Raw genomic sequence first — 20,345 nt, 5'->3', positions numbered from 1 at the left:
ACTCTTTGTATAAAAATATGGTTTAATCAAATTCTATTTTTAATTATATAAATTAAATTATTTTCTATTTAATTTTATTCATATTTTATATTTTGAAATCTTGATTTTTTGTAGACAAAAAAGGGAGTTTGGCACAATAAGTTCTTGATATTAATATAAGGTATGGTAAAATAGTAATTTGACTTACTATAGACAAATTAAATTTTGGCATACTAAGTATGTAATCCATAATAAAATTAATTGGAAAATAATGATAATTTATCCAATTAATCTTTCCGGCAAATAAAAAATGATAAAAGAATTTACTATACTATATTTACTACTAAGAATGGATTCATAACACTAACTAATTTATTTTTTTAGTTTCACTTAAAAAAAATAGTGTGTATTTAATTCATATTTAGTTTTTAGATAACTAAAGGAAATTAAGAAATTAAATCTTTTCTTTGTGGATTAATCTCGAACTCACTGAACTATATTCATAACAAGACACTCTTATACTTGAGAGATATAAATCACTTTTGACTTGTGTCATTAATCTGCCATATTCTTTTAATAATAATAAAATCTATTTGACATATTAGTAATATTAAATAATTATATCTAACATTCACAGTAATTTATAAAATTTATATTATTTTATTTACAATATCTTTTTAAATTATGTCTACATTAGTACAAATCTTAAAGTCAATTTTTAGATTAATAGATTTTAGTATTAATAAAATCAGTCTGGATTGACTAATAATAACTTAATATTGTAAAATTTTTTTCATGTATACATTATTTTATTAACTATACTTATGTAAAATTTTATTTGTATCATATGATATTTATTTATTATTTTTATCTTAATTACTATAGTTATATTTATTTGAGTTGTTATAATGAGACTAAGGGTTTGTATGACCATTTATGAAATTAAGAGGGTTTGTGTAATCATTTAAGCAAAGGGAGTGTAGATGACTTTTTCCTTTTTGGTTAGTTATATGAGTTCAAATTTGATTTATAAATTTTATATTACATCTATAACTTTTTGTTTTATTTGTGAATTTAAAACAAAAATGATCATTGTTATATATAATTTATGTGTTTACCTAATGCTTACATTTCTTAATTCTTTTAGGGATATTATCAAATATATACTAAAAGTTTTCTAACACATCAATTCATTACATGTTTTATTTAAGAGTAATGATACAACCATAAATTTTTGTACAAATTGATGTGGTATTAATTCATTGGTTGAATGAAAATATAAAATAATAAAAATAAATCATGTGAGCCAAAAGATATTTAATTCAATCAATGAATTAATATTATATCAGTTTGTACAAAATAAATTTGTACAAAAATTTATGGCTATATCATTACTCTTTATTTATAGTTTATAATTATGTCCAATTCTTTAATATTAATATCGTTTTTAATCAAGTCATTCTCGAATTTTCCTAATATTTAAAAGAGTTTCCTGTAGAATAAATCTGTTTACGACATGAGATTTTGTGAAAAAACTCGTTTATCAAGATTTATTTCTACACCTCTAACAAAAAAAAAAAGTATTTAAAAGAGCAAACACTTTGATTTTCTGATGAATGTTCCATAACTTATACAAAACAAAACAAAAGAAGCCGTCAGCAATTGGTGCGGCTCGTCCTCTGCCAGCTCAGCAGATCCTGAACTAATGGTTTTTGGGCACGTTACGACAACTCCACCTCGGTTCTGCACTCACTTCAATGACCGAAACACACCGCTTCTTTCAGTTCAATACCACAAATTGATGGAGGGTAATATTGACTTTTCAATCAATTGTCCTTTTCACCATAAAGTTGAAGTACCCGCTGTCCCAATCAGGTATGTGTCTGATAGTAAGCCCATTTTGGGTATTTTGTTTTCTTTCATTAAATTCCCCCTCCCAAAAAAAAAAAAAAGATAGAAAAAAACCACAACCGTCCAAATCGATTTTCCCGTAATATTTTTTATTTCATTAATTAGATAGAAGACTTTACCAAGTTGGTTAATATCGAGGTCAATTCGCTTTCTTCTTTAACCGAGTGTTAATTAAAAATGTCTGTAGCCGCTTCTAAAATCCATGGGCCTCAAGATTTCTTCTAAAATCGTCATCTCGGTATATATGTCCTAATTTTTGTTAATTTTTTTCTTGCTCAGAAATAAAACTATACATTTACCTGCATATTTCTGGTATTTATGATGTTATTTTTTTATTTTTATATATGTTGAGTAGATAATTCATATGTAGTTCTTGAAGCCAATTCCCAGAGTTATTTGTTTGTGATAAATTATTTTTTTGGATCTACACTTTAAAGATAAAATACACTTGATTTATTCTTTGCCCTCAATATTGGAGCTTTGAAATAAGTTTTAATCACTTCACGCTTACTCTCTGTTGCTCCCATCCCTAAAGTTTGAATTAAGTTTTCTTTCTGATTTCTAGCTTTTTCCATGATTGGGCTAGAAGCTTTTGATGTAGAGCATGTGTTTATTTTGATTAAAAAAAACTTGATGACAATCAACTAGTTAATTCTGGAAACATCAACTTTTTTCTTTATTTAATGGGATTCTTATTTTACTTTGAAAGAATTTTCGCTCATTGACTTTTGCTGCATGTATTGTTGCATGACAAGATCTTGAAGTAGTTATAAAATTTTAACACTCTGTTTGATTATTGCTGCTTCTGGATGTCTAAAATTGTGAAGTTGCTGTTCCTTGTGGTTGGTTGAATTGTGAATTTTCTTTGTGCTTAATTTGGAGGATTTCTTGGAATTAGTTGCGGTTTTCAGATACAAAATTTATGTTTAATGAATGTTATCGAATATCTTCTTTCTAAAAAAATCAGACTGCTTTTTTGAATATATGTGGGGAATTTGCATGCTAATATTTGTTCGCAAATAATGCCACCACTATTTATTAACACTCTAGGAAAATAATCTATTTGTTGAAATATTATGGTGTTATACCTATCTTCACATTGCTTAGGTTTGCTAGAAGTCCCATGGCTAGAGTATACAGTACTTATTCTAAATATTGGGCTACAGAATTCTTAGCATGGTCAAAAGTTTAACCCCAATAAAACCAAATTCAATTTGATTCATTGATAATATGGAGATTGGACTATTATTTTCTTTGTTTTAATTCTTTGTTTGATTTCATTAGGGGATTTTATCCTTAAAATGTGTCAATTCTACAACCTAAGTGATAATTAGAGCTTTTGCTGTTGCTGGTGCAGTTGATAGTCGATAAGACTGATAGTTAGGACACTTCAGGCTTTGTGAGTTGGAGGTCACTTCCTCGAGCATCTTCTGATTTTTTTTTATTTGGTTCTCATGTGTATGCCTTCTGGTAGCATGCGCTGAAGAGTGAAGACTGTGCTTGGAGTACCTCGTTTCATAATGCTTTGACCATTTTGACCAAGCCTTATAAATTGAAAGACTAAACCCGGTCACTGTTTGCGATTCCAACCAGCTCACCAGCAACAGAAGATACTGATCAGATCCTTAGCCAACGCCGGTGAATTTTCACTCCATCAACGTCGTCGGAAAACGGCCTAAGGCCGCCGTACAAAGTGCGAGAAGCCGCGGATAACGCTGCCTCTAATCAGCGCGTTGTCAACGAGTTAGGCCGCACTGTCGCCTTGGTTTTGTCCCTCACGGCACACTCTTCAAAATCCCACTGGCAATGGTCACTAAAAGCAGCCCATTTGCCGCCGATCGACCGTTGAAGTGTTCACGGCTGTCGAGGCCGATCCACTGCTGACTCCGTGCGACGAAGTTCACTGCCGCCACCGTTGACTCAGCGCGGCTTGAAGTATCTATCCCGACCATTCCGACCACCATCGCTTGATTTCCGGTCACTGTTGACCGATGAGTGCATTTTGATAATTTTGACTTTGAAGGTATTTTTGTAACTTCTGACTTTGTGGTATTTTGATAATTTCTGAATTTAAGGATAATCTGGTAATTTATGATTTTGAGGGTAATTTGGTAATTTAAAATTTCGTAAACTAGGAAGTATTTTGGTAATTTATGATTAGCACCTAGTTATATCTTAAGAGAGTTCTCTTATTGATTTTAGGTCGCTGATATGAGTACGCATTTGTTACATATGGATGTCAAGTCGTAAGTGAACTAAACTTCTAAATAAATTACTATAAACATGTATATGTTTGACATATTTGAAAAGCCTATTTTGATACAGATATGGATTTATATGATTTGGCCTATGTGTTTATGTGATGTGTTGTTATGTGTTAAGCATGATTATGTACATGGGCATAAATATATGTGAAAGTTCTTTGGCATAAGCATGGCTATGCATTATGTTTTCTATGAAATGAGAAAGTGGATTTTTAGCAAACTGATTTTGAAGGAAGTAAGTAAGTTTTTTGTTTTGCTTAGTTCTTTTAATTCGTCGCTTGGTGAACATTCTATATGTTATGTTAAGAGATAAGTTGGTGAAGCACATTTATATGAAGCCTAAAAAAAGTATGAATATTAAATGAGAGTCTTACTAAGTGGTAATTGAATGAAGGTAATTTAAGTAATTGATTTGAAAGGAAGTGTGAAGTTTGAAATAACAAATGAGGTTTTAATGAATTTGTTTTACATGTTTTCAAAAGACCATGACATGTCGTCCATTTGCATTATATATTAGTATGTATGTGATTTTGGTATATGAAAAATTAGTTTGCTTATTGAGTTTATATTCATTATAGTTTATTGTGATTCCCAGAAATCAGGATTGATTTATGAGTGAGGAGGACTTGAATTGAGAATGGTAGATGGTTTGGCAAAATTCTAAATTCTACCCCTATTTAATAATTGTGTTTGAGGAATGAATTTTTGTTGATTGTAGAGAGATATTCAAGCATATATGTGAGTTGTACTTAAGGACCACACTTGAATTCTGTGTTGGAGTTCGGGGCGGGTCGTTATAGTGCTGCAAGCTCAATCTTCTCTTCTTATCTGCAATCATCCACACAGCATTTTGAAAATGGATCTTGACAAGAATGGTGTACAGTTTTTTCGAACTAATGAACTAACAAGAAATGAGAACTTTGGAGATACAACTCTACGTTTGAATTGTCTTGGTTATGGAGTAAGTAACCCAATTGGATTCAGAAATAAAAGCAATCTTCAGGTTGATTTTTCCAGTGCTCTTGATGATGGTTGTAGGTTGGTCCTTGGTTTGGGTCCTACAGCAAGTACATACTGCGAAGATTTTTACAATACTAGCTGTAACAAGATTAAAGGGCTGGCTAATGAAGTGCCACAGGGCTTGGCATCTGAGGGTGATTCAATCTTAAAACTAGGTCCGTCTGGAGGGACAAGAGCAGAGTCGAGTGAGCTTGACTGTTCACTATCAACAGAGACTGATATTAACACTCCCTTTCTTAGCCAATTTTCAGCTGATGAGAATAGACTTTTGATTCCAGTTGTTGATGAGGGTTCTACATCGGCTAAGAAATCTGGTGGCTATATGCCATCACTCCTTTTGGCTCCAAGGATGAATGGGGGCAAAGTTTCGGAGCAGACTCAATTTAGGACCAAATCCTATTGTCATCAGTCGCAACTCAGCCATGAACCATCTTCTCACATGGACACTTCTGGCTCTATTTCTGAGCAAACTATTACTATGACATCTTCAGAATACAGAGCCGGTAATACCAAAAGGTGTGAGTTTCCTGGTTGTACAAAGGGAGCTCGAGGGGCATCTGGTCTATGTATCGGTCATGGAGGCGGACAGAGATGTCAAAAACCAGGATGTAACAAGGGTGCTGAAAGCCGAACTGCCTTTTGCAAGGCCCATGGTGGTGGGAGGAGGTGCCAGCAATTAGGTTGCACTAAAAGTGCCGAAGGCAAGACAGATTTATGCATAGCTCATGGTGGTGGAAGACGATGCCAATTTCCAGAAGGTTGCGCCAAGGCTGCTCGAGGCAAGTCAGGGCTTTGCATTAAACACGGTGGGGGAAAAAGGTGTAAGATGGAAGGCTGCACCCGAAGTGCTGAAGGACAAGTTGGCTTGTGCATTTCTCATGGGGGTGGCCGCCGTTGCCGGTACGGAGGATGTAATAAGGGCGCCCAAGGTAGCACCATGTTCTGCAAGGCACATGGTGGTGGAAAGCGATGCATATTTGCAGGGTGCACCAAAGGTGCTGAAGGGAGTACGCCATTGTGTAAAGGGCACGGTGGGGGGAAGCGCTGTCTCTTTGACGGTGGTGGGATATGCCCAAAGAGTGTACATGGAGGCACAAACTTTTGTGTTGCCCATGGTGGTGGTAAGAGATGTGTTGTGCCGGGCTGCACAAAGAGTGCGCGTGGTCGAACTGATTGTTGTGTAAGACATGGTGGTGGAAAGCGGTGCAAGTTTGAAAACTGTGCGAAAAGTGCCCAGGGTAGTACGGATTTCTGCAAAGCTCATGGTGGGGGAAAGCGATGCTCTTGGGGAGATGGAAAGTGTGAGAAATTTGCTAGGGGTAAGAGTGGGCTATGTGCTGCCCATAGCAGCTTGGTACAAGAGCAGCAAACGAGCAAGGGAGGTCTTATTGGTCCAGGACTATTCCATGGGCTTGTATCTACTGTTTCGACAGCAGCTGGCTGTAGTTTTGACAATACTTATTCTACCTCAGGAGTTAGTGCAGTGTCTGATTGCATTGAGTCTCTGGAAATGCCAGTAAAACAGCAACAGCTCCTACCTCCACTGTTATTGGTTCCTCTATCTATGAAATCCTCAACTTCGTATTCAAGCTTCGTAATTTCTGAGAAGCAAAAGGAACAAAGAAAAGTTTTTAGTGGCCAGAATTTGGACTTGGTGGTTCCTGAAGGAAGGGTCCATGGCGGAGGTTTCATGTCATTCTTGAGTGGGAGTCTGAAGAGTCCCATTGACGATAACTGAAGTGAACTACTGTATATATATTGTGGAAATATTATTATTTTGGGTAAAAAAATTGTCTATTAAGGTTTTGGATGTGATTGTGGTATATAATTTATGTTTGATTGACAGTTGTGGTTATGGTGTACAACTTTTTAGTATTTGATTGTACTGGGAGGCTATTAGTTTTGCAATATGTGATGGACATTGAACATATTGGTGTATTCATTTTGACTATATTGTTGTTGGATTGCCTGTATACAATTGGTTTGATTTGTAAAACCATAAATTAGAAAATCTCTTTTATTTTTTCTTTGAAAAGAAAATTAGTCGCTTAAATTCTTTTTAATGAATTAAAAACTAAAGTTATATAAACGATTATGGGTGGAGCTTTTTAAACCTATCAAGCTATTTTTTATAAAGTTCAAATTAATTTTCAATCAAAAAAATTCAAACTAGTTTTAAGATTCTTTTTTTGAATAAATTTTTTTCCAGGTTTCAAACTTAAATGGTCGCCGGAAAACGATTATGGCCAAACCTATGAAAGAAGTTTATATGGCAACTATATCTTACCAAAACTACATTATCTCAATTCATATTATTCTTATTATTTTTTAAAAGGAGCATTTAAATGTTAAATTTTATCCAATAGCACATTGAACCATGGACATTATAAATCAAACAATTGTAATCTAACAAATTGTACATATCGAAAAAAATAAATGATCAAATGCTAACTAGGATAAAAGGTCGTTCAAAAGGTGAAACCTTGTTGAGATACTTTTTTAATTGTTTGTACAGAATCATGTCTCCAACTATTTCTACTTGGTACATATATTTCTATTCTCTTAAATCAAAATTTTAAGAGACATAACCAGTGACTAGTAATATTGAGAGTAATATTAATATCAAGCCTCATCCCCAGTGCATCAGAGCCAGCTTCTTACTATTCTGGCAATAACCACAGAATTCCTATTCTTCTGAGAAGTGGAGACCCGATTCGAGCTTGGGTTGATTATAGCAGCCAGGAGATGTTGATTAAGGTTTCCAAATCTCCTCTAGGCGTACCAAAGCCTCGTCGTCCTTTAATATCATTTCCTATTGATCTCTCATTGGTGCTAGATGAGTACATGTACAGAGGCTTCTCTGCTTCAACTGGCTTAATAACAGCATCACATAACGTGCATGGCTGGAGCATTAGCATTGGAGGTGGCAAGGCACAAGATTTAAATCCAACGAAGGTCCCAACTCTGGAAAAAAAAAAAAAAGATCTCATGAGGAGGTACACAAAAGGGGATTTTCTGTAGGTATCACTCTAGCTGGTATAGATTTTGTCATCCTGATAATTGCAGGAGCTATTCATGTCTTACATAGAATTAAATATGCCGGTGAGTGTTAGACAACCAAGGAGGTCAGCTAGAGTTTCAAAGCCTAGCAGCAAGCTTGTGGACTTTGTTTGACCATGCAAACCATGCCCATGCAAACCATGCAATCATTCTCCCACGTAACTCTTTCATGCGAGTTAGTTGGAACAAGAGCACGGGAGGAATTGATATTGGAGTAAAAGTCTACGTCCAAGTTGTTGCGGAAAAGTTAGTTTATTTTTCTGTTTTGTTTTTATCTAGTTGTTAATAAGGATTTGATGTGGCTGGAGCCAAGATTTTGGGCTACAAGTTAGTAGTATCCTTTATGTTTTTCTGTATAAATAAGTAGCAACCAAGACGAATAAAAGGGAAGAAAATTAGTTAAACAAATACTGGTTGTTCATACCATAAACTGAACAAATATCAGGCATTGCTTTTCTGTATTTGATCGGGACCTATCATTGGTATCAGAGACAGGAGTTTTGCAATGTCTACCAACAAAGAGAGAATTGAACGTGTCGAAAACGAACTTGGCGGAATGCAGAATGAGATACAACGATTAGGTTAGGGAATGAATGACAAATTTCACCACCTGGAGGCCATGATCAGCAAACTAGCTGAGACATTTAGCCAATCCCAAAGAACCCCAAGCCGGCACGATCAAACAGGCACGTTACGAACGAGTCAAGGAGAGAGTGCAGGGGAACGACAACCGATTCCCCCACGAGTTGCCAAACTTGATTTTCCTAAATATTCAGGAGATGACCCTACGGAGTGGGTCAACCGTGTCACACAATTTTTTGATTATCAAGAAACTAGTGAGGACCAACGAGTTGTGCTAGCATCTTACCACCTTGAAGGAGAAGCCAACCAGTGGTGGCAATGGTTGCGCCGCGCCTACCAAGAAGATGGACAAACAGTAACATGGAACACATTTGTCGAGGAGATGTGGGCGCGTTTCGGACCGACGGAATGTGAAGATTTTGACGAGGCCTTATCTCGTGTGCAACAAACTGGAACATTGCGAGATTATCAAAAGGAGTTTGAGAGGCTGGGCAACAAGGTTCACGGATGGACTCAGCGGGCGTTAGTAGGCACCTTCATGGGAGGACTCAAACCCGAGATTTCGGAGGAGATTCGCTTGTTTCGACCAAAAACTCTTAAGGAGGCCATCAGCCTAGCACGGATGAAAGATGAACAGATCGCGCGGCAGCGAAAATTAATCCGGCCAACATTTTCCAATCGGACAACAACAACATCACCAATTGTCAATAAGAACTCACCGGCAACACCATTCAAGAAGCTTACTTGGGAGGAGATGCAACGTCGCCGAGCACAGGGTTTGTGCTTCAACTGCAATGAGAAATTCACGGCAGGTCATCGGTGTACTAAAGCTCAACTTCTAATCTTAGAAGCCGAGGAAGAATATGAGGAAACTCTCGACGCGGCGCCAATTGAGGAAGCATCCTACGATCCCAAGATCACCTTCTATGCCTTAACCGGCTGGACGGCACCACAAACGATGCGCGTTAAGGCGAAAATCGGGCCATATGAAATTATTGTGTTGATTGACAGTGGATCAACACATAATTTTATTAGCACCCGCCTAGCAAACTTGCTGAAACTCCCTATTATACCAACGGCTGCGTTTCCTGTCAAAGTTGCAAATGGTGAAAAATTGGCGTGTCAAGGGAAGTTTGAGAATATACAAATTCTAATCCAAGATATTCCATTTTTTCTAACGGTCTACGCACTGCCCATATCAGGATTAGATTTGGTATTGGGAATACAGTGGCTCGAAGAATTGGGAACAGTAGAATGCAACTGGAAATCTCTCACTATGAATTTCAATTGGAACAATAGGCCACGACATCTACAAGGGCTCAATCCTCAATCTCTACAAACGGCGACAATAGCGGAGATTAATAAGGAGATTAAACAGGGACACGAGGCATTTGCAATTTGCTTCCAATTACAATTGGAAGAGGTCACGGCACAAGCGGCAATGCAGGGGCTTTTACGAAATTACAGGGAGCTATTTCAGGAACCAACTCAACTTCCTCCTAAGCGCGAAATTGACCATTGTATCACACTTAAAGAGGGAACAGAGCCTATCAACGTCAGGCCCTATCGTTATGCACACTTCCAAAAAGAAGAAATAGAAAAACAGGTGCAGGAGATGCTTAATTCTGGATTAATAAGGCCCAGCACCAGTCCTTTCTCGTCGCCGGTATTACTTGTCAAAAAAAAAGATGGAAGCTGGAGGTTTTGCACAGATTACCGCGCCCTCAACGACGCCACCATCAAGGACCGGTTTCCAATTCCAACAGTCGACGATATGATCGACGAGCTCTACGGAGCCGCCTATTTTACGAAGCTCGACCTCCGTGCCGGTTACCATCAAGTTCGAGTCAATCCATCGGATATTCACAAGACCGCATTCCGTACCCACAATGGCCACTACGAATATCTAGTCATGCCATTCGGATTATGCAATGCGCCGTCAACCTTTCAGGCGATCATGAACTCCATTTTTCGGCCACATCTCAGGAAGTTTATTTTGGTTTTTTTTGATGACATACTGATTTACAGTCCGACTTGGGACAGTCATCTTGATCATGTGAAACAGGCAATGGAGATTCTCAAGCAACATAAGTTTTTTCTCAAATCCAGCAAATGCACATTCGGACAGCAGGAACTCGAGTACTTAGGGCATATTGTCACGTGTCACGGCGTCAAAGTAGACAACAAAAAAATTGCTGCCATGCTCTCTTGGCCCGCGCCACAAACCATAACAGAGCTGCGAGGATTTCTCGGATTAACCGGATATTACCGAAAGTTTGTGCAAGGATATGGCGTCATTGCTCGGCCCTTAACCAACTTACTAAAAAAAAATCAATTTGGCTGGAGTGATGAGGCAGAAGAAGCCTTTCGGAGACTCAAACAAGCAATGTCCAGCACCCCCACATTGGCTATGCCAAACTTCCAAGACACTTTTATTATCGAAGCAGATGCATCAGGAGACGGAATTGGGGCTGTTCTGCAACAACAGGGCAGGCCAATTGCATTTATGAGCCGTGCATTAGGGGTCTCAAAAAAATCTTGGTCTATTTACGCCAAGGAAATGCTGGCCATACTTGAAGCAATACGAATGTGGAGACCGTATATTTTGGGGCAGAAATTTATAATCCAAACTGACCAGCAGAGTCTTAAGTACCTATTGGAACAAAAAGCGGCAACCCCTGAGCAACAAAAGTGGTTGGCAAAGCTCATGGGCTATGAATATGAAATCCTATATCGGCCGGGGCGGGACAACACTGCCGCTGACGCCCTCTCGCGACGACCGGACAGCCCAATGATGAATTACTTATTTGTGCCGCAGGTAACTGTTTGGGAAGAAATTAAGACAGCTGCAACAGGTGACGATTACATTCAACAAGTTACTACACTTGCTGAAACTCAACCAACGGGACCGTACACAACAAAGAATGGATTAGTTTTCTATAATGGGCGGGTTGTGGTCCCTCACCAGATACGTGACAAATTGATGTTTGAAGCCCACAACACTAGAATCGGAGGCCATTCTGGAGTCTTGCGTACTTATAAGAGGTTGGCACAACAGTTCTATTGGCCGGCCATGTTTCGTACGGTACAGCAATACGTTAATAATTGTGAGACTTGCCAACGCACAAAAGCCACCACTCTCAGACCAGCCGGGCTACTTCAGCCACTGCCCATACCGTGCCAAGTTTGGGATGACATTACGTTGGATTTTATTGAAGGGTTACCGATGTCACAAGGCAAGAACACCATCTTCGTTGTCGTCGATAGACTCAGCAAGTCAGCACACTTCATGTCTTTGTCTCACCCCTTCTCAGCAAAGATAGTGGCCGAACGGTTCATAGAAGGCATATTCAAGTTGCATGGCATGCCAAAATCTATTGTGAGTGATCGAGATCCAATCTTCATCAGCAAATTTTGGCAGGAGTTTTTCAAAATGTCAGGTACAAAACTCAGCATGAGTTCGGCTTATCACCCACAATCCGACGGCCAGACCGAGGTAATTAACCGATGTCTCGAGCAGTACCTACGGAGTTTTGTTCATCAGTGGCCGCGTAAGTGGCATGAATATCTACCTTGGGCTGAATATTGGTATAACACGACATATCACATATCCACGGGCATGACACCTTTCAAGGCACTGTATGGCCGGGACCCTCCCACAGTTCCGCAATATCATGTGGGCACCTCACCGGTCAACGAGGTTGATAAAGCACTGTTGACCAGAGATGAGTTACTAGCCCAGCTCAAGCGTAATTTGGCGATTGCCACCAATCGCATGAAACAAACAGCAGATAAACACCGTAGAGATGTGCAGTTTCACAAAGATGATTTGGTGTTTTTAAAACTTCACCCGTATCGACAAACCTCTGTGTTTAAGCGGGCGCATCAAAAGTTAGCAAGCAAGTTTTTTGGGCCCTATCGTGTTTTGGAAAAAATCGGGACCGTCGCCTACAAACTACAGTTGCCTGCCGGTGCCCGTGTTCATCCCGTGTTCCATGTGTCCTTGCTCAAAAAAGCCATGGGAGACTTATCCGAGAATAGCAGCGACATTCCTCCAATTGATGATGAGGGTGTGCTAATGCTTGAACCTGCTGAAATTTTAGACACACGATGGTTAAAACGTGGCGGGAAATTCATTGAACAGAGTCTAGTACGTTGGAACAAATTGCCGACAGAGGAGGCTACGTGGGAAGATTTAACCGTGATCCAGCAGCAGTTTCCATCTATGACCCTTGAGGACAAGGGTTCTCTTCCTGGCGGGGGCATTGTTAGACAACCAAGGAGGTCAGCTAGAGTTTCAAAGCCTAGCAGCAAGCTTGTGGACTTTGTTTGACCATGCAAACCATGCCCATGCAAACCATGCAATCATTCTCCCACGTAACTCTTTCATGCGAGTTAGTTGGAACAAGAGCACGGGAGGAATTGATATTGGAGTAAAAGTCTACGTCCAAGTTGTTGCGGAAAAGTTAGTTTATTTTTCTGTTTTGTTTTTATCTAGTTGTTAATAAGGATTTGATGTGGCTGGAGCCAAGATTTTGGGCTACAAGTTAGTAGTATCCTTTATGTTTTTCTGTATAAATAAGTAGCAACCAAGACGAATAAAAGGAAAGAAAATTAGTTAAACAAATACTGGTTGTTCATACCATAAACTGAACAAATATCAGGCATTGCTTTTCTGTATTTGATCGGGACCTATCAGTGAGATGTTAGAAGATTGGGAAATTCAATGCGGTGCTCGTAGATTTAAATATGCTGAGCTAGCCCCTGCCACCAAGGGTTCTCGAGAGAAAACCTTGTAGGGTCGGGAGGATTTGGAAGAGTTTACAGGGGTTAATGTCTAGCCTAGGGCTAGAAGTTGCTATAAAGTGAATTGGTCATAATTCGCAACAGGGGATGAAAGAATTTGTAGCAGAAATAACAAGCATGGGAAGACTAGGTCTTCTGAAACAGCAGCCATTTTCCTCGCTTTTTTCAATTTGTCGCAGAAATAACAAGCATGTGGTTCATCTTGAGTATCAAATAACTAGGCATGTGAGGTGACGTGCTTTTTTCGATTTTCTTAAAACTTCCATAAATAACTACCTGTTCAAATGCATTTACATTTCATTTAACTGAACATGAAGATTATATATTGTTTTGATTTCCCAAATGAGAAAATAAACAGGGAATGATTTAAATAATTCCACAAATGAAAAAATAAATAGGGAATGACTTTTTAAAATATTTTACCAACATCTTTATACTCACTTGTTGTTTTCACTAGTACCATCAGGCTCAGAGTGATCCTTATATCTCTACTGCAGTTTTCTAATCCTAGACGTGTTCTTGTCATCACTTTTATAAAGTGCCGGTAAATGCCATCTTCCACATGCCCTATTTCTTAAACAGCAGCCATGCTTGATGCTTCATTCTTGTAATTATCTAAATTGTAATTCTAGTTGCTTGACTACTAGAAATCTTCTTCTAAATGCTTGTGAAACTATTACTCAGAGATGACATCAGTTTGAGTCGTTAGAAAGTCTTCTAAATTAGAAAGTCTCCTCCCCCTACAACAAAATTGATTTAGAGAGGGGAAAAAGAAAGAAAAAAGGTAGAAAAGAATAATAGTATCTGTCAGTCCTATTAGAAAAGATTGTTTAAGTTGTTATTTTTTCCTATTTTGAGTTCTTTTTTTTTTCTTCTAAGGCATGCTTTCTTTATAATTCTCTACAGGTTAACCTAACTATTCTAACAAAGATCAGGAGAAAATAAATAACGAAAACGTGAAGTACTTTTTGTTCCCTTCCCCTCGTGAAGCAAAATAATTCTATGAGATTTAGTGCATGTTTTGTAAGAGCAAGGGTTGACGCTGGATTAAAATTGATAGTACTATAATTTGGATAGAATTAAGAGCTGTTTGGAAAATTTAATAATATCATAAATAGAGAACTCAAGGAACAGAAAAATTATAGAAGGATTGAATGGATTTAAGAGCAGTCGAAGAGGAAGAAATAAGGATAAAGATAGAGCAGTAACCGTAAATGAAATAAAAACAAAACATAAATCTGCATGTTCAGTTAAATGAAATTTAAATGCATTCAAATAGATAGTTATTTATGGAAGTTTCAAGAAAATTGGAAAAAGCGAGGAATGTCACCTTGCATGCCTAACTATTTGATACTTGAACCACAAATTATGCAGATGGCGCCAGTGACAAACTTGACATAACGTGATCCAAACCAAACTGCTCATGTATCAGTTTAAACTTCTCTTTGAGTCTCTTAATCTGCAAAACCATCATTGAGTTGGTCAAACTAACCACAAAGAAAGAATGGTAATATTAAAAATAATAAAAATATTATGTGGGAGAGAAAATTGAATAGGACTAGAATACTCTTTTCATTTCAATCTCCGTGTCTCTCTTATATTTGGCTCAATGAGTGTCACAAGATGGTGATGTCAAAAACATTATCCAAGTCATCTTCAAATGCAGTCTCTAGGTCCTCCCAGAGGGATGCAGGCAACTTGTCTACAACCGGCATGTAACACTTCAGTCTTCAGGCGAATCTCACATCGGCAAAGTACGGGTGAAATGTTGGGTTTATAAGAGGTGATCCACATCTTAATTATTAAGACACGTTTTGGAGTGTATGGGCGTCCCAAAAACAAAATCGTACGAACCTTGTTAAGGTTCAAAGTAGACAATATCTTACCAGGTCTAGGTTGGGTCATGACAGATGATATCAGAGGCTCTGTGTGTCCTCTTGAGACTATTTGTCAATCAAATATTGCACCAAGAACCTTTATTTGATTGGAGTTTCACAGCCTTAATTTGAGGTGTTTTTCTTGCTTCATGTGTAGCTTTTTTCTTCAGCTATCATATTTTGGCAACTTCAAAAGCTAATCAACACACTTATTGTGTTGGGCATTATGAGGTTGAAAATATTGGTTCATAGCCAATTGTCCACTCATATTATTTGGTGATGTCTATGTTTGTTTAATGACAAGATATTCAGTTTTGCTACCAAGATCACAAACTTTTTCAGCCATATCACTTTCTCTAGAATCACCTACTTGCTTCCACTTTTTCTTGGCCTCAATATTCAAAAGGTTTCTATTTTAGAATATTCACAAGATATACAACCCTTCAATTCAAAAGAGTAACAACCTCCTCCTTATTAAAAAAAAAAAATCAAAGATTGGCATATTACCCAAATATGATAAGACAACTCCCCTAGAAGATTGTTTAATTGCCTAAGTGGTGGACTAGCGCTATCAAATTAATCCCCTTCCACAAACTGTGTTGGGTTAGACATATCTACCTAAATATTAGTGGGAGTAAATATATCTCTGAGGTGTGGGTATATTTCACCACTAAAGAGCATAGATTTTTGCTGAGTTTAATAATAATAAAAAAAGGTACCTCATGATCAATGTTTGGATTTTCAATGTTACTACACTCAATGGTGGAACTTTTTTTTTTCATTCCTCCCACCAAATATAGCATAAATAATGACCATAACAAAAATTAAGCACATTGTATGAATAAGGATTGATTAGAGGATTATGAGACTATTATTGATATTTACAATTAAACTATTATTGAGATTAGTTTACATTAAATCTTATGAAGTATAGTCTAGATTTTTATCCTTACTAATACTCGAGGTACGTATACTCCACTTACGAAATTTATAATTAGACTATTATTGTGACTAGTTTACATTAAATCATATGAAGGACTACCTAGACTATTACACTTACTATTATTTGAAGTACATCTACTTTACTCACATTTCTTAAGGGAGAAGACTGCTTTCATTTAATTATTACATAATTGAAGAAGGAATGAAGCCTCCATATTGCTCTATGCGGGTTCAAATTGCTACTCTCATAATTTCTAAGAGATCAGCTCTAACCACTCAATCCGAGTGGTTGTTGAATTGTTTATATACAATTTGATTTGATTTGTGGAAACATGATCTACAAAATCTCTTTTATCATGATCTATAAAATATCTTTTATCTTTTTCTTTGAAAGGAAAATAAGCGATTGGTTTCATAAATTATTTTTAATGAATTAAAAATCAAAGGTTGTGGGTCTTATAACAAACAAATAATTATATGAATAATAATATGTAAAGCTTTTTAAACATATCAAGCTATTCTTAAAAAGTTTAAATTAATTTTTTTAGTTATCAATCCCTTTGAAGATTTTTTTTAAATAAATTTTTTCTAAGATTCAAACTTAAATGGTTGTCTAAAAATCATTATGGCCAAAACTATGTTGTCTCAATCATATTGTTCTTATCAAATAACCTAATTTTTTTTAAAGGACTAAATACTTAAAAAAATGTATATATGCATTAACCAAAATGTATTTTTTTTTTCCAATCGTACATTGGACATTATAAATCAAATAATTAGAATCTATTAGGTTACGTATTACTAAGTGGACGAATTACAATATCGTGAGGATTTCCAGCGATGTGACCAACGAACATCATGAAACATGCCTCAAAGGTTGCACAAAATATATGACTTAAAGAAAATTATAAATATTGGCAAAGTTCTAACTTTAATTTAGTAGTCAACCTCATCTCACATTGGATTCTTCTAATGTGTGTGCGAATTAATTCAATCAAAACTCATTCTCAAAATCCTCAATATCAATAGTCCTTATATTAAATAATAAACAGAATAGGTTGAACTAATCTCATCATCTTCATCTTTTTTTTTAATATCCACTAGTGTAAATTTGCATTTTCTTTTGATTTTTCTTGAAGCTCATGTATTTTTTTCTTTTCTTTTTCTTCTCCATCTTTTTTTTTTTTTAAATATCTATAATCAGGAGCTTTCACTTTATCCTTTAAGGTAGTTTTCTTCTCATAGTAGTAGTTATAAGGTAGTAGTTAAATATCTAATGGTACATAAGGGTGGGCAAAAAAAGCTGATTAATCAAAAATCGAACCGAACCATTCGGTTCGTTTCGGTTTTTATGTAGTTTTTTTACATTCAAAAAACCGAAATAGTAATTTAACATAAGTAGTAAAATCAGTCGGTTCAATTTTCGGTTTAAAAAAAAAACCGAAAAACCGAACCGACCACAGGAAAAAACCGAACGCCAAAAAAATAAACAATCCCTAATTTAACACATTCTTCTGATCTTCACTCTTCAGCCGAAAACCGAAGCCGCAGCCCCTTCACCTCTAGAATCTCGTCCCCGCTGCTGTTGCTGCTCATCCTTCACGAATCTGATTTGCCACTATTGCTCATCGCCGACTCTCGTCCCCGCTGCCACTGTCACCTACCGCTGTCACCTACTATCATTTCTCTAGTTTGTTATGTTTTTGCAGAGAACTTGAGCTGCTGTTGGCGTGAAAAGGTAATCAAACAAGAATTCATACTAGGTTTGACTTGGTGGGAGCAAGTGTTGGAAAACGAATGTGGTTTTGAATTCGTACTGGGTTTGATTTGGTGGGAGGAAGTTCTATTTTTGAAATCATTTGCTAAATGTGGTTTTGAATTCATACTGGGTTTGACTTGGTGGTTTACTCTCTTTTGCTCTTTTTCTCATTTAATGGTTCTTCATAGGGCCGCTAAACACACCACAAAAACGAAAGCAACACCCTACCACACACACTTCACATTTTATTTTTAAAAAAGCAAAAAAAAAAATTAAACGTAGAGCATTAGGGTTTTCATTGATGCAGACATTTATGAAATATATCTAAGAAACTTTTAAGCTCCATTCGTAATCAATCGGTCAAAACAAGATTAATGGGTGAATTATGCTTTTATTTATCAATAGAAATTAATTGAGTGCCTCCAATATCTTTTGTCAACTATTGACTCTATGTTGAATTTGTTACATTTTTTTTCCTCCAAACGTGGTCGTGTAATTGGGGTTTCTCGATAACTTCTCTTGAGCTAAAAAAAATTACATATTATTTCTTCATTCTTTTAATGTACTTCATTCATCTTTTAATCCTAGTGCTTGGGCTCGACTGACTTTTAGTTTTAATATATGAGCGTTTCTAGAACCTATTAAGTGCTTGACTGACTTTTTGTTTTAATATATAGGAGTTTCCAGAATCTACTAGTATACGTTTTTGCTGCATCATATTTAAAGTTTTAACTTTCCAGCGGCACACAGATAAATTCAAACTTTTATCTAGACTAATGAAGTAAACGGGTGTCAATATAAACGATCAAAAATTTGAGTTGTGCCACAATGTCATAATATTTTTTATTTTGTAAATTGTAATCCCCAAGATTTTTTATTCGTTGCTGCTGTTGTGTTGATTTGTTGCTGTTGTGGTGTTGATCTTTTTTTGTTCTAATATGTCTATGTTAATGTTATTTGAACATGTTATGTGTTATTGAACTTACTTTGATACATATTTTGATTTTTTGTTTGTTAACTTTTTATGTTTGTGGTAGATTTATTAATTTAAGGTTTTAAATTTAAAAAAGCCCAAAATAGGCCCAATAGGCCCATAATCGAAATAATCGAACCGAATCGAATCGAATTATTTCAATTAATCGAGTATTTGATTCTTTTGGTAATTTGATTAATCGCGATTATAATTTTAAAATAATCTTAATTGAACGATTATGAAAAATTTAGTAAAAAACCGAACCGAACTGCGCCCACCCCTAATGGTACATAGGTCAAAATTACTTAAGGATAACTTCACTCTTAAAAGGTTATAATTAGTTATTTCTGACTATGGTGCTTGTGTAAACTTAAGTTATGTAGAATCAAGGTAAATAGTCATTTACTCAATTTATAATTCTCAATTCAGGTTGTATCAATTTCAAATCTCAAGTTAAAGTTCTAAAGAATCGATATAAGTGCTCAAGATATTCAAAAAATCCAAAATGAAACTAACACAAGAATTAAGTATAAACTAAGACAATTTTATCCATTTCTGAAAACAATATACATTTTCAAACATATACTCATCGTAAAAAAAAAAATATATTTTTTAATTTTTAAATAAAATGAAGCAAATATTACTACCCCCAAACTTGAAATCAAAATTGTCCTCAATGTAAACAAAAGAGAAAAAAAAAAAGCTTCTAGGATTTTGCTCTTGAAGATAGGAACTTGTAGTTGAGTCGTTGAAAGGTATGTGAAAAGTTGATTTCATCTAGCCCCAAACTTGTGCAAGAACCTATATCATGCAAAATAAAACAAATAAAAGAAAATACTAACAAAAGAAAGTATAAGAAAAGACAAAACCAAAAAATAAAAATAGCAATAATTCAAGAGATTGTTCAAGGAGACTCATAAATGGATGAGATGATCTATATGGACATAACCTAAGTTTATTAAAATTTGGTCTCTCCTTATGAAAATAAGGTGATGAAGCTTCATTGTGTATTGTCAAATTAACATTAGAAAGGTTAGATGGAGGCTTATCCTTAAATGCTTTTGCCACTTTTCTATCAATCATGTTGTCTTGAAAATAATTTTTATGTTTAGATGGATACTTGGTAAGTGTGAACACATTGAAAGTGACTTGCTCATTTTGAATTCTTAAAA

The 20,345-nt window shown here is 36.1% G+C and overlaps 1 protein-coding gene across 5 annotated transcripts; it reads left to right on the top strand.

Annotated features, from left to right (window-relative positions):
* The first annotated feature begins 1,950 nt into the window (after positions 1-1,950).
* On the top strand, positions 1,951-7,159 carry LOC18040999. 5 transcript variants are annotated; one of them, XM_024183958.1, is made up of 4 exons: positions 1,951-2,128; positions 3,248-3,913; positions 4,093-4,136; positions 4,873-7,159. In XM_024183958.1, the coding sequence occupies exon 4, from the start codon at positions 5,011-5,013 to the stop codon at positions 6,910-6,912; it is 1,902 nt and encodes a 633-aa protein (XP_024039726.1). In that variant the 5' UTR covers positions 1,951-2,128; positions 3,248-3,913; positions 4,093-4,136; positions 4,873-5,010; the 3' UTR covers positions 6,913-7,159. The 5 variants fall into 5 exon arrangements, with proteins under 5 accessions (XP_024039726.1, XP_024039725.1, XP_024039727.1 ...); XM_024183957.1 differs by lacking the exon at positions 4,093-4,136 and having other exon boundaries at positions 3,365-3,913; positions 4,750-7,159; XM_024183959.1 differs by lacking the exon at positions 4,093-4,136.
* The last annotated feature ends 13,186 nt before the right edge of the window (positions 7,160-20,345 follow it).

Source organism: Citrus clementina, unplaced genomic scaffold (genome assembly GCF_000493195.1).
Source record: "Citrus clementina cultivar Clemenules unplaced genomic scaffold, Citrus_clementina_v1.0 scaffold_5, whole genome shotgun sequence".
In the NCBI taxonomy this organism is placed as follows: Eukaryota; Viridiplantae; Streptophyta; class Magnoliopsida; order Sapindales; family Rutaceae; genus Citrus; species Citrus x clementina.
This window is presented reverse-complemented; position numbering and strand designations above follow the sequence as displayed.

What these genes read in the sequence shown, in the direction of transcription:
- LOC18040999 (XM_024183957.1), top strand. Translation starts at nt 5,011, where the DNA reads ATGGATCTTGACAAGAATGGTGTACAGTTTTTTCGAACTAATGAACTA.